Source organism: Astyanax mexicanus, chromosome 10, assembly GCF_023375975.1.
Source record: "Astyanax mexicanus isolate ESR-SI-001 chromosome 10, AstMex3_surface, whole genome shotgun sequence".
Taxonomy (NCBI): Eukaryota; Metazoa; Chordata; class Actinopteri; order Characiformes; family Acestrorhamphidae; genus Astyanax; species Astyanax mexicanus.
The window spans coordinates 39,903,563-39,916,023 of record NC_064417.1 but is presented as its reverse complement, the minus strand read 5'-3'; the positions used below and the strand labels follow the sequence as shown (position 1 = coordinate 39,916,023).

The following is a 12,461-nucleotide window of genomic DNA, read 5'->3' as shown; positions in this document are numbered from 1 at the left end:
TATGCAGCTGTCGCATTCTTTAAAAATACTGAGAATTTCAATTGTATGTCATTGAAAGTTAGTAACACATGATAATACAGACCTCAAACTGTATGATGAGGTAAACAAAATATGCAGTATATAGTGAGGTAAACAGGAGATGAGAAGTAATAACTCTGACTGGTTCATATATATCTGTATATGAAAAATTCTGATCTGTAAAGTAAGGTATGGAGTGAATGAATAGATCACATTGTTTTTCTCTGTCTACTGTAGCAACTCTCAACTATTAGGCCTCTCACATTCTTGTCATCCAAGCGAGAGAGGAATGAACATGAAGGAACATTCCGAGTGTTGACATCAAGAGTTTTTCTTTCTTTTTTTTTTTTTTTTGTTCTCTACTGCTGGTGTGTCTGCTGTAAGAGCACGGCTCCGAAAGCCTCAGCGCTCAAGGCAATTTCACCACAACCACACAGGCCCCGGCTCTGCCGATATTCAGCTGGACCTCCTAGAGCAGAGCGAGAGAGAGAGAGACAGAGGTTAATGGCCAATGTCCATAAGCCTGACCCCTCAAATGCACTCTTCTACCCCATTCCCACTCAGCATGCAGACGAACACTTCTTGGACAGATTACCCTGCTCTGCTGCAGGTCTTTCTTAGAGAGAGGGAGAGAGAGAGAGAGAAAGAGAAAGAGAGAGAGAGAGTCAGTGTGTGTGTGTGTGTGTGCGTGTGTGGAGAAGGGAATGAAACTGTGATATAAAAAAATGTCCCTAAACATTGTCGATGCAGTCATAAAAAAGTCTCCATTACTAAAAAAGAGAAAACTAAAGTGTATTTATGTTTACAAAATAATGAAACTTGAAGTATATTGAATTTATGAGTCTTACTTTCTATAAAACCTCACTTTGCACTTTTTATTTTATAGATACAATATGTATTAAACTCCCTAAAGTTAAACTCTAATTCCGAAATTTTAGGTCAGATTTATATGTGAAATGTTCATCCACATGGCCAAGGGCAAAACAAATAATTGTGTGTGTGGAGGAGGGAATGGGGCTGTGATACAAGAGAATTTTTTTTTTCCTAAATATTGTCGATGTAGTCATAAGAAAGGCAAGGCTCAATTTATTTTAATAGTTATTATTTTACACCAGTTGCCCATATTAGAGACAATTGGACAAATCAAATATCCACGTTTATGTCAATTCGACTCAAAACTAAAATTGACCAACCTTTATTATAAGCAGAACAGGTTTTTAAACATATTTTAATTCTTTTAAATATAATGATGTCTTACACACCTCTAACCCACTTTTTTATTTGAATCTAATCTATTAGTGTATACTGGTTATTGATGCAAAATGTGTCTTGCCAATAGCCAATAAAATTGTATTGAAAACGTTTAATGTAAATAATGCAATAGCTACATTCTGGCACCAATATCATATGATATGTTTGATACTGTAGCATTATTTGCTATGGTGGGATGGAAATGTGTTAAAGAAGTGATCAAAAATCAATCAAGAACCTCTTCAAGACTGAGCTCTTCAGAGAGCACTTACTCTCCTAACACCTCTAACTAACTACTACCAATATTACCCTTTTGGCCTCCTTCAGGCTGTGCTGAAATGTTTTTTTATTTATTTTTATATCCTCTAGTGGTTATGTACCTCATCATTTTGTAAGGTGTTTTAAATAAAAGTGTCTGCTAAGGGCAATGTAATGTATATTAGTGCATTTCAAAATTTAGTATCATTAAAAAGTTTTTTAAATTTTTTATTTCCGTAATTCAGTTCAGTGTTATATCGAGTAATTCAGTGTTATATTAAGTACAAAATCAGTTAGGTGTTTTCCAGGAAAATCTTACAGCACTTCATGCTTCCCTCTGCTGACAACTTTTATGGAGATGCAGATTTCATTTTCCAGCAGGACTTAGCACACTGCCCACACTGCCAAAATAACCAATTGGTCTTATATAATATTCTAATTTTCTGAGACACTGATTTTTGGGGTTTTATTGGCTGTAAGCCACAATCATCAACAATAAAAGAAATAACCGCTTAAAATAGATCACTCTGTGTGTAATATATGAGTTTCACATTTTGAACTGATTTACTGAAATAAAGTAACTTTTCAATTATATTCTATTTTTTTGAGAGGCAGTGGTGCAAGGTAGCCTCTAACTTACGGTGTGCTATGCACCACCAACTTCCTCTACAGTCTGTACTGACCATGCTGACTCCAGCTTCCCACCCAGGACCTCACTCAAACATGACAAATCTATATTTCCTAGGTTTCACAAGGTTTGCATGTTTTCAACAAGCTAATCATTAAGAAGAAATTATGTAGTGTGTAATACATAGTCTTTTTATGCTTTGCTGTGACTTTAAATGTTGTGTAAAACATACCCAAGGCTTAACACTTCTTGCACAGTACTTTACATCAATAATAATTAAGAATATACTTATTTCTAGTCTTAAAAAGCTGTTTTTCAGAAATATTAAGTTGTTTTTTACAACAGCAAGGATATAGGTGTACGTGCTGGATGAATGAGTGGTTAACACATGCTCGCTACATTGCTAAGGGGTTAACGTGGGAATCGTGTGCTTGCTATTGTGGAAAGTGGAAATAGAGAGATGAATAGCAGGAAAGACATTTACTTCCTCTCCGTGACAGCGAGTAATGTTCATAGAATGTTTTGCTTCACAGCTTTTCACACTGAAAGATCTGAATACCAAGAAGGGCTACTTTCACTGTAATTTAATACTACACTGTAAATTCATATGCTGTTTAAACTCAAATGGATTAAGTCTGTTTTACATAAAATTGGATATTTCTAAAAAATACTCAATACTCTATTTTGAGTTAGTTGCACATTTGTGGGCACAAATACATTCAAACTGAGATGTTTGAGTTGAACCAACTTATAATAACTGTATAATAACTAATTTAGTCTGTTGCCATTAACAGCTTCTTTTCTATTGGCTTCTGTCACAATCTATTTGCATACTAGGTGTGTCCAACAGTTTCTGACCAACACTCACCATCAGTGTGTAGTGATTCCTCTCAAGCTACCTTAGAAATAAATCAACTTCTCCTTTAGTTGCAATAACTTGATGTTTTAACTCAAGTTTTTTTTCCCCATTACTTAAAAAAATTGAGTAAACTCAACTTATCTGGTCTTACAGTTTAACAAAAATAAAAAAGTTAGGTAACACTTTACTTGGATGGTCCATTTGATGGCCTCTCTGATGCTCAACTGACGTTCAACTAACATTCAACTGCATGTCTATTAAATGCAAATGAACTAAAAGGTGAAAGTAAATGATTCTCTATTGAATATAACCCTACATTCAACTCTAACCCAAACACTTATCTTAATATTTTAGCATTGGGTTTAGGGTTCGATTTTAAGTTTAGGTTAAGGTTAGGGTAAGGGTTAGGTGTAGGGTTAGATTTTATGGTTGATTAAGTGTTAAGGTTAGGGTTAGGTGTACAGTTAGGTCCTATTTTTTACATTACATTACATTACATTACATTTGGCAGACGCTTTTGTCCAAAGCCACTTACAATAATGAAGTACAAAAGTAATAGGAATTAAGATAACCCATTTTTAAATAGGGCTTAAAGGAGGTCAAAGGGAAATAAAGGGATAGAGAAGTGAAGGAGAGGAAGAAGAAAATGGGGTTAGAAGTAGTTAGTGTGTTAGAGGTGTTAGGAGAGTAAGTGCTCTTTGAATAGCTCTGTCTTCAGGAGTCTCTTAAAGATAGCGAGAGATTCTCCTGATCTGGTAGTAGAAGGTAGTTAGTTAGAGGTGTTAGGAGTGTAAGTGCTCTTTGAAGAGCTCTGTCTTCAGGAGTTTATTAAAGATAGTGAGGGACGCTCCTGATCTGGTAGTGGAAGGTAGTTAGTTAGAGGTGTTAGGAGAGTAAGTGCTCTTTGAAGAGCTCTGTCTTCAGGAGTTTATTAAAGATAGTGAGAGATTCTCCTGATCTGGTAGTGGAAGGTAGTTTGTTCCACCATTGGGGAACTCTGTATGAGAACAGTCTGGATTGCTTTGTGTGAATGTTTGTTTGGCAAAGCGAGGCGACGTTCATTGGAGGAGCGCAGCGGCCGGGAGGTAGCGTAAGCCTTCAGGAGTGATCAGTGCAGGTAGGAAGGAGCTGTTCTGTCATCACCTTGTAGGCGATTGTAAGAGTTTTGAATTTGATGCGAGCATCAACTGGTAGCCAATGGAGCTCAATGAGCAGCGGGGTGACATGTGCCCGTTTTGGTTGGTTGAAGACCAGACGTGCTGCTGCATCATTTTGAATCATTTACATTCAACATAGGGTTAAGTTAAATTTAATGGACATTCAATTCAGTTTTAGTTGAATGTCAGTTGAGCATCAACAAGGCCATAAAATGGACCATCCAAGTAAAGTGTTACCAAAAGTTAAATCGACTTCCCCTTCAGTTGTAATAACTTGATGTTTTAAGGTATGCTAACATACGTTTTCATTACCCATTACTTAACTTTTTAAGGCAACCGGTTTCCTCAATTTTTTAAAGTAAATTCAACTTATCCGGGCTTACAGTGTATAGGAGGGTTCCATAAAATATGCATAAACAGTTGGTTGTGTAATGTGTGTAATGAACAGACTGATACACTGAATAAATGAATCACCTCTGTCCACTCGTTATTCTGTGCATCGTAGGACTCCACGCTGTTCAGGTAGGACTGGCCATCGTAGCCACCAACCGCATACAGTTTGTCCCCGAGCAAACACACTCCCACTGCATCACGAGGCACGCTGAGGGACGACACCGTGGTCCACGTGTCTGTTTTTGGGTCATACCTGCAAGGACAGCACATGACAGAGAGATGGAAGCTGAATCTCAGCTCAAAGCAGTATTAATACAAGAGCCAATAAAATCCAATACAAACTCAGAATGACTTACTGGAAAACAAACAGATAGGTCAAAGGTGCGCAGGATAACACCACCGCCTGCCAGTGAGCTAGCATGTGGAAGACTGGGGTTTAAGTCCAGGTCTGGGTAACTATACTGTACTATACTAGTAATTGGTGGAGTCATCGGGCAAGACTCTTAATGACACTACAATGACCCAAATCTGTAATAGGAATAACCTTGTAACCTCTGGATAAGAGTGTCAGCTAAAGTGCTGTAAATGTAAATAAAAATGTGGTAGGGGTGGATTTTATGGAACAAAAATAATATCACACTATTTTCTAGGAGTATTTTATAATACTAATAATAATAATAATAATAATAATATGACAAAATATTGACCAATTTTTTAATTAATTTCAAGAATATGCTTCTGCAACAAAATAAATATATAAAAAAATAAATAAATAAAATAAAGTTTTTTAGAATAAAATATTTAGAAATATATTAGGATCAAACATTCAGAAAATACCAAAAATCTGTATATTTTGGTCTGTATAACTGAGGTCTATTTTGTTGTTAACTACAACTCATCATTACTCTATGTGTGTAATATTGTATTGAATAATAATAATAATAATAATAATAATAATAATAATAATAATAATAATAATAATAATAATAATGAAAAAAAAATAAGACACCACTTCAGTTTCTGAATTAGTTTCTCTAATTTTGCTATTTATAGGTATATGTTTGAGTAAAATTAACATTGTAGTTTTATTCTATAAACTACAGACATTTCTCCCAAATCCCAAATAGAAATTCTGTAATTTAGAGCATTTATTTGCAGAAAATGAGAAATGGCTAAAAATATATAAACCTATACATTAGACAGTTCCACTCTTGGTGAAGTCAGCAAACTAAATTGAATTATGTTTTTTTTTTATTAATCATGCTGCTCCTTTAATTACGAATGTACACTGTTGAGTATTTCCACACAAAAACATAATATCTTCTATAACATAGCTTTTATAATATATTTTATATGCATAATATATTGCCCAGCCATAATATATGTAATATAAAAATTATTTATTGTATAACAACCAAAATGTACCACAATACTAAAGTGCTGAATGTTTATTGCATGCTTATAGATAGATAGATAGATAGATAGATAGATAGATAGATAGATAGATAGATAGATAGATAGATAGATAGATAGATAGATAGATAGATAGATAGAACTTTATTGATCCCTTGGGAGGTTCCCTCAGGGAAATTAGGGTATAAATATAAATATGCAGTGAATGTATTTGAATAGAATTTTTATTGCACTTATTCCGTATGTATTATTTTATTGCACTTAGTCCATTTGAGTTGCTACTGCTCCTCCTCATCCTCTGTCCTCCTGTTACTCCTCCTTCCCTCAGGGGAGGAATTGTAAAGTCTGATGGCATGATGGACAAAGGAGTTTCGGAGTCTGTTGGTCCTGCATTTGGGGAGGAGCAGTCTGTCACTGAACAGGCTCTTCTGGTTGCTGATGACGGTGTGCAGAGGGTGACTGGCATCGTCCATGATGTTCAGCAGTTTGTCCATAGTCCTCTTCTCTGCCACCGTCACCAAGGAGTCCAGCTTCATGCCGACCCCAGAACCAGCACGCCTGATCAGTTTGTCCAGCCTGGATGAGTCCTTCTTTGATATGCTGCATCCCCAGCACACCACGGTGTAGAACAGGACACTGGCCACCACAGACTGATAGAACATCCACATGAGTTTCTTGCAGATGTTGAAGGACCGCAGTCTCCTCAGGAAGTACAGCCTGCTCTGACTCTTCCTGTACAGGTGGTCAGAATTACAGGTCCAGTCCAGCTTGCTGTCCAGCCACAGCCCAAGGTACTTGTAGGAGTCCACAGCCTCCACCTCAACCCCCTCAATCAGAACTGGTCGTGACCTTGGTCTGGACCTCCCAAAGTCAATAACCAACTCCTTGGTCTTTGAGGTGTTGAGCTGCAGATTATTCCTGTGGCACCAAACAGCAAAGTCCCTCACCAGAGTTCTATACTCCTCCTCGTTGTCGTCCCTGATACACCCCACGATGGCTGTGTCAACTGCAAACTTCTGAATGTGACACAGCTCGGAGTTGTAGCAGAAGTCTGCGGTGTACAGGGTGAAGAGGAGAGGGGCCAGCACCGTGCCCTGAGGTGCTCCAGTGCTGCTGATCACAGAGCCGCTCCAACGTCTTCATCAGATGTGAAGTGAGTGCCACCGGTCGGAAGTCATTCAGCTCACTGGGCCGGTTCTTTTTCGGAACTGGTACTAAGCATGATGTCTTCCAGAGGGTGGGCACTCTCCCCAGCTGCAGGCTCAGGTTGAAAATCCGTTGTAACGGTTCACCCAGTTCTGCCGCGCAGGTCTTCAGGATTCGGGGGGGACACCTTGTCTGGGCCTGCTGCTTTCCTGGGGTGGAGCCTCCTCAGCTGTTTCCTGACTTGGTCTGCAGTGATGTATGATGGAGTGTGTGTTGGGGTGGGAGAGACTGGGGGGAAGAAACTGCTGGAAAGCCTGGGGGGAGGTGTTGAGGAAACAGGGAGAGATGGCTGCAGTGTGGTAGAGAGTATGGGGGGGGGGTGCTTATAAACATAAGCAAACCTAAGAATTACAAAATAAAGAATATTCTTACAGGTACAGAGTATTTTTTTTGTCTCACAATAACAATAAAGTTTAATCTAATCTGATCTACTCTAATAAATGCTTTACAGTGCATAGCCGAGCAAATACAAACTACAGAGCCTTCCTATCTATTTACTATTTATTATCATTTTATATACTTAGTATAAAGTAAAAAAGTATTAAGATATTATTGTGTACAATATGATATGGCACACTGCTTATTATATTTGTTGGCTGTGTTAAAGTGCTGGAACTGCACAGACTCTTCAGATAGAAGTGGTACAGAGAGGGCAACAGCGGGTCCATTAAACCAATCAAGAGTGTAAGTCCATTAAAACACGCTTGACTGATTGCACAATTATTTTTGAAGTGTGTCACTAAATGGGAGAACCAACTGAGAGGTACCACGCAGGAGCTTTCTTTTTAGTTTATTATTTTATGGCTGTTTTGGATGACCATCTGCTCGGTGTGAATTTGATTAATTTACTGCAGTATTTTATAGCTCCCATAAAGAAACATTGAGCAAAAAAAAAAAAGAAAGTAAAACAAAAAAAAAAAAACAGAAAACGTTGGTTTCCCCCAGGATACTGCGCTGGCTCATTGCTCATTGTTATTCATTCTCGTATCATATATTATTTAAGGAGGTTTAATTCATCCAGCATTCTGTCATGCTGTTTAATTTGAGTCTACCGCTGAGATCAAGATGCTGCAGGTGAAGGATGCTGTTCCCTGCAGCGTCAGCAGGGGGTGTATGAAGCCAAATTATTAGCGGCGCGCTGGAAAACACATTCCAGAGCAGTAAGGTAACTGCGGTTTGACTGAGAAAGGTGTGCCTGGTGGTGCAGACAGAAAAACCTTTCATGAGCAGCAGTCCTCACGGAGCATGAGCCATGAGTATGACTGTGACACAGTAATGAGCTGTTCTGAAGGCGACGTTTTACCTCTAATTCTTACCTCTCCACACAATCGGACAGGCGAGAGCAGTGGTTTGAAGCGGGTGCGTCATGGCCACCGACTGCATAGAGGAAACTGTTGTATGTGGCCACACCTACCCCTCCTCTCCTCTTCGCCATTGGTGCACACATGCTCCATTTGTTTGTATGGGGATCAAAACATTCCATCGACCGCAGGCAGGAGCTCCCATCACGACCACCCACAGCAAACAATCTGAAACAATGCATTGCAGATAGTGCATTGAAAAAAAAAATAAAAAACATAGCAGAGATAAGATTTTCTTCTCAAACACACTACAAATACAATTCACAAATGTACCGATTGTACCGATATCACATTAATCTACTGTACAAACACATTCATTACTGTTAAATGTGTTAAATCCACACAAATGCTTACATTTTTCTTTATTCAAACTGCTTTCTTATCAAAAATAAAAAGAGGCCACTCAATGAATCACTTTAAAAAAAGTAGGACACAGTTCCTGGAAGGTAGTTTGAAGGTTGTGTATTTGACCTGAATACAGAATACAGGCTCCAGGGTGTGTCAGTCAGTGTTCTCTGTGAGACGCACAGCTGGCCTCTGTTTTCCTCAGTTAGGACAAACACCAGCATGACCTCTTGTCAGTCTTTTAAACAACACTGAAGTGACTCTAATGTAAAAGGTTTTGGAGGCTTGCTGGCCTCAGAGCCCATTACTTCTCAGTGCCTGAAGTTCCTCTGCAAAAATGCGTACTGGAGAATATAGAGCAGGAGGAGGAAATAGAGCTGACTTCTCCCTATTATAGCTGCAGAATACACCGCAATTAGGCCTGTCATGATATTTAAATTACTGAAGTATTGCCCAATATAGTTTATGTGCTTTGTAAAAAAAAATTCCAGTGTCTGAATATTCTTAGCAAATATCCTTTTAAGCTAATTGCACTTAAAAGGATGGGTAACACTTTACTTGGATGGTCCATTTGATGGCCTCTTTGATGCTCAACTGACATTCAACTAACATTCAACTGCATATCTATTAAATGCAAATGAACTAAAAGGTGAAAGTAAATGATTCTCTATTGAATATAACCCTACATTCAACTGTAACCCAAACGCTTACCTTAATATTTTAGGAGTGGGTTTAGGGTTAGATTTTAAGCTTAGGTTAAGGTTAGGGTAAGGGTTAGGTGTAGGGTTTGATTTTATGGTTGATTAAGGGTTAAGGTTAGGGTTAGGTGTACAGTTAGGTTCTATTTTGAATCATTTACATTCAACATGTGGTTAAATTCAATTTAATGGACATTCAATTCAGTGTTAGTTGAATGTCAGCTGAGCATCAACAAGGCCATAAGATGGACCATCCAAGTAAAGTGTTACCAAAGGATGTAATTGTATTATATGCTATTACATTATCGTTACATTGGTGACACAAATCTGTAGTTTTTAATGACTGTAATTTTTTTATCACAAACATTTCTAGAACAACATACACTGCCTGGCCAAAAAAAAAAAGGTCACTCACTATATTATTTCAATATTTCATTGGACCGCCTTTAGCTTTTATTGTGTCAAGTATTTGCTGTGGCATTGTTTCAATAAAAGCTTCTGCAATATCACGCAGCCTTCTGCAGCACATTCTATATATTCTCAATGAGGTTAAGGTCTGGACTCTGTGGTGAACTCTCTAAATCCATGTGTGAAAATGATGATCTCATGCTTCCTGAACCCTGAACTCTTTCACAATTCCAGCCCCATGAATCCTGACATTGTCATCATCTTAGAATATGACCGTGTCATCAGGGAAGAAAAAATCATCCATTGATGGAATAATCTGGTCTATATTCAGTATATTCAGATAGTCAGCTGACCTCATTCTTGCAGCACATATTGTTGCTGAACCTAGACCTGCAGACCAACTGCAGCATCAACCCCACATCATTTACTTACTTAAATCCAGGTGCCGATTTTTTGTTTGGCGAGACAGTGTATCATTCAAACAGAAATGGTTATCATTACAGGGCTAATCGCACTAACTGTTGGAAAAAGCATGGATGCTGTGGTTAATTTTTTATCTTTTTATTTAATTTATGTGAAGAAATGAAATGGGCATTCATTTTGCGACACTATGTCACCACGTGTCACACATGGTGTCACCATAAAGTTATTGTTTTATTCCATTCTGGTCTTTCAAGAAATTTAGTTAAACTGTCCGTCATGTTGTCAAACTTGCAACCGTAGTCTGCATTATTTGATTCATTTGTAAGACCTTCCCCCTTCTTTACAGACCACCTTCATTGAGTTTGCAGTGCAGCCCAAAGGCCTTAAAGCAAAATAGATTTTTCCTCTAAGTTAGTCCAGTAAGTGTAATGTTTCAACAGTAATGTGTTGAATAATATGTTTTATTAACAAACAATTTACATTTCCATCAAATTAAAGTGCCATAGCTTTAAGCTCTGCTGAGAATCTCTTTGCCAGTCAGGGTTACACTAAATGGCACATGAAAAATAATATAGGTCATATTTTATACCACAGTATAATACAATTTGTTTCCAAATAAAAACATGTTTTTTATTTGGAAAAAAAATTAATCCCCAAATGTTGCCATGCTATTGATAAATCTATGCAGGCAGTGGCAGACCATTCAAAACTAGGATTGCCTAGGATTGTTTTTCCTTGTTTTTGTGTCAAGCCTACAGTACTTTACTGCAACACTCCAGCTGCCTTTCATTATCAGTCTAATGAAACAAATCAATAGTAAGCCCTTAACAATCTGTATTTCATTCTGGATGTTTACGCACATTCACTAAGAAATTATTACAGTGCACCCAACATTGACGGTACCGTGTTGACTGCAATAACAACTGCAATAGAGCAGCAAATAAACCCAGGTTTTTACAACTGCCTTCAATTTTCGGAGTGATTTTGCCCATGTTTTATCTGCTGCCACAGAAAACCTACATTTCAGGTTTATCTCAGGCAAACAAATCATTAAACGCTTGCAGATCTGTAGCCCGTATCGTAAAGAATGATTCCTTCTTTCTGTACTTTGAGACAAAATGTGTGTGATGTGTGTAGTGTGGGAGGAAAATGTATTGTGTAACTGCGAGGAAAGAGGAAAAGAGAAAATCCCTTACTTTCCATTAAGAGCAGTGACTCCCACAGTGCTGCGAGGAGTGGACATACTAGCCACATAATTCCACTGTCTGGCCTGGGGGTCCCACCTCTCCACTGTGTTCAGATAGCTCCATCCATCATGACCTCCCACCGCATACATAGGCCCTTCCAGCACAGCAATCCCTTATCAAATGAAAGAGGGAGAAAAAAAAGACCATGGGGTTATTTTTTTTGTATATATATATATATATATATATATATATACAGTGAGTCCAAGAAGTATTTGATCCCTTGCTGATTTTCTTCGTTGGCCCACTAATAAAGACATGATCATTCTATACTTTTAATGGTAGATATATTCTTACATGGAGAGACAGAATATTAAAAAGAAAATCCAGAAAATAAATCTAAGGAATATATATTAATTGATTTGTATTTCATGGAGTGAAATAAGTATTTGATCCCTTAGTATTCATTAGCAGTTCTGGCTTTTACAGACCAGTTAGACACTCCCAATCAACTTGTTACCTGACCTGAAGCCACCTGTTCTCACTTATCACTTGTGTGAAAAACACCTGTCCACAGAATCAGACAGATCACACAGATTTCAAGTCTCCAACATGGGTAAAACCAAAGAGCTGTCACAGGACCTCAGAGTCAGAATTGTTGACCTTCACAAAGCTGGAATGGGCTACAAAAAGATTAGTAAGGTGTTGGATGTGAAAGTAACAACTATTGGTGCAATTATCAGAAAGTGTAAAGAGTATAACATGACAATCAACAGACCTCGGCCCGGTGCTCCAAAGAAGATTTTGCCTCGTGGGGTGGCAATGATGCTGAGAACGGTCAGAAATCGTCCTGCAACCA

At 38.0% G+C, this 12,461-nt stretch overlaps 1 protein-coding gene across 2 annotated transcripts in view; it reads right to left on the bottom strand.

Annotated features, from left to right (window-relative positions):
• Nucleotides 1-346: 346 nt before the first annotated feature.
• The window catches only part of klhl4 (kelch-like family member 4), a 50,501-nt gene continuing 38,386 nt past the window's right edge, over nt 347-12,461 (bottom strand). For both annotated transcript variants that reach the window (XM_022684046.2, XM_022684044.2), the window contains exons 8-11: nt 11,615-11,777; nt 8,500-8,712; nt 4,646-4,817; nt 347-487 (exon numbers count right to left, since the gene is read on the bottom strand). In XM_022684046.2, coding sequence (XP_022539767.1) covers nt 428-487; nt 4,646-4,817; nt 8,500-8,712; nt 11,615-11,777 — 608 coding nt within the window. In that variant the 3' untranslated portion in view covers nt 347-427. The remainder of the gene's footprint in view (nt 488-4,645; nt 4,818-8,499; nt 8,713-11,614; nt 11,778-12,461) is intronic.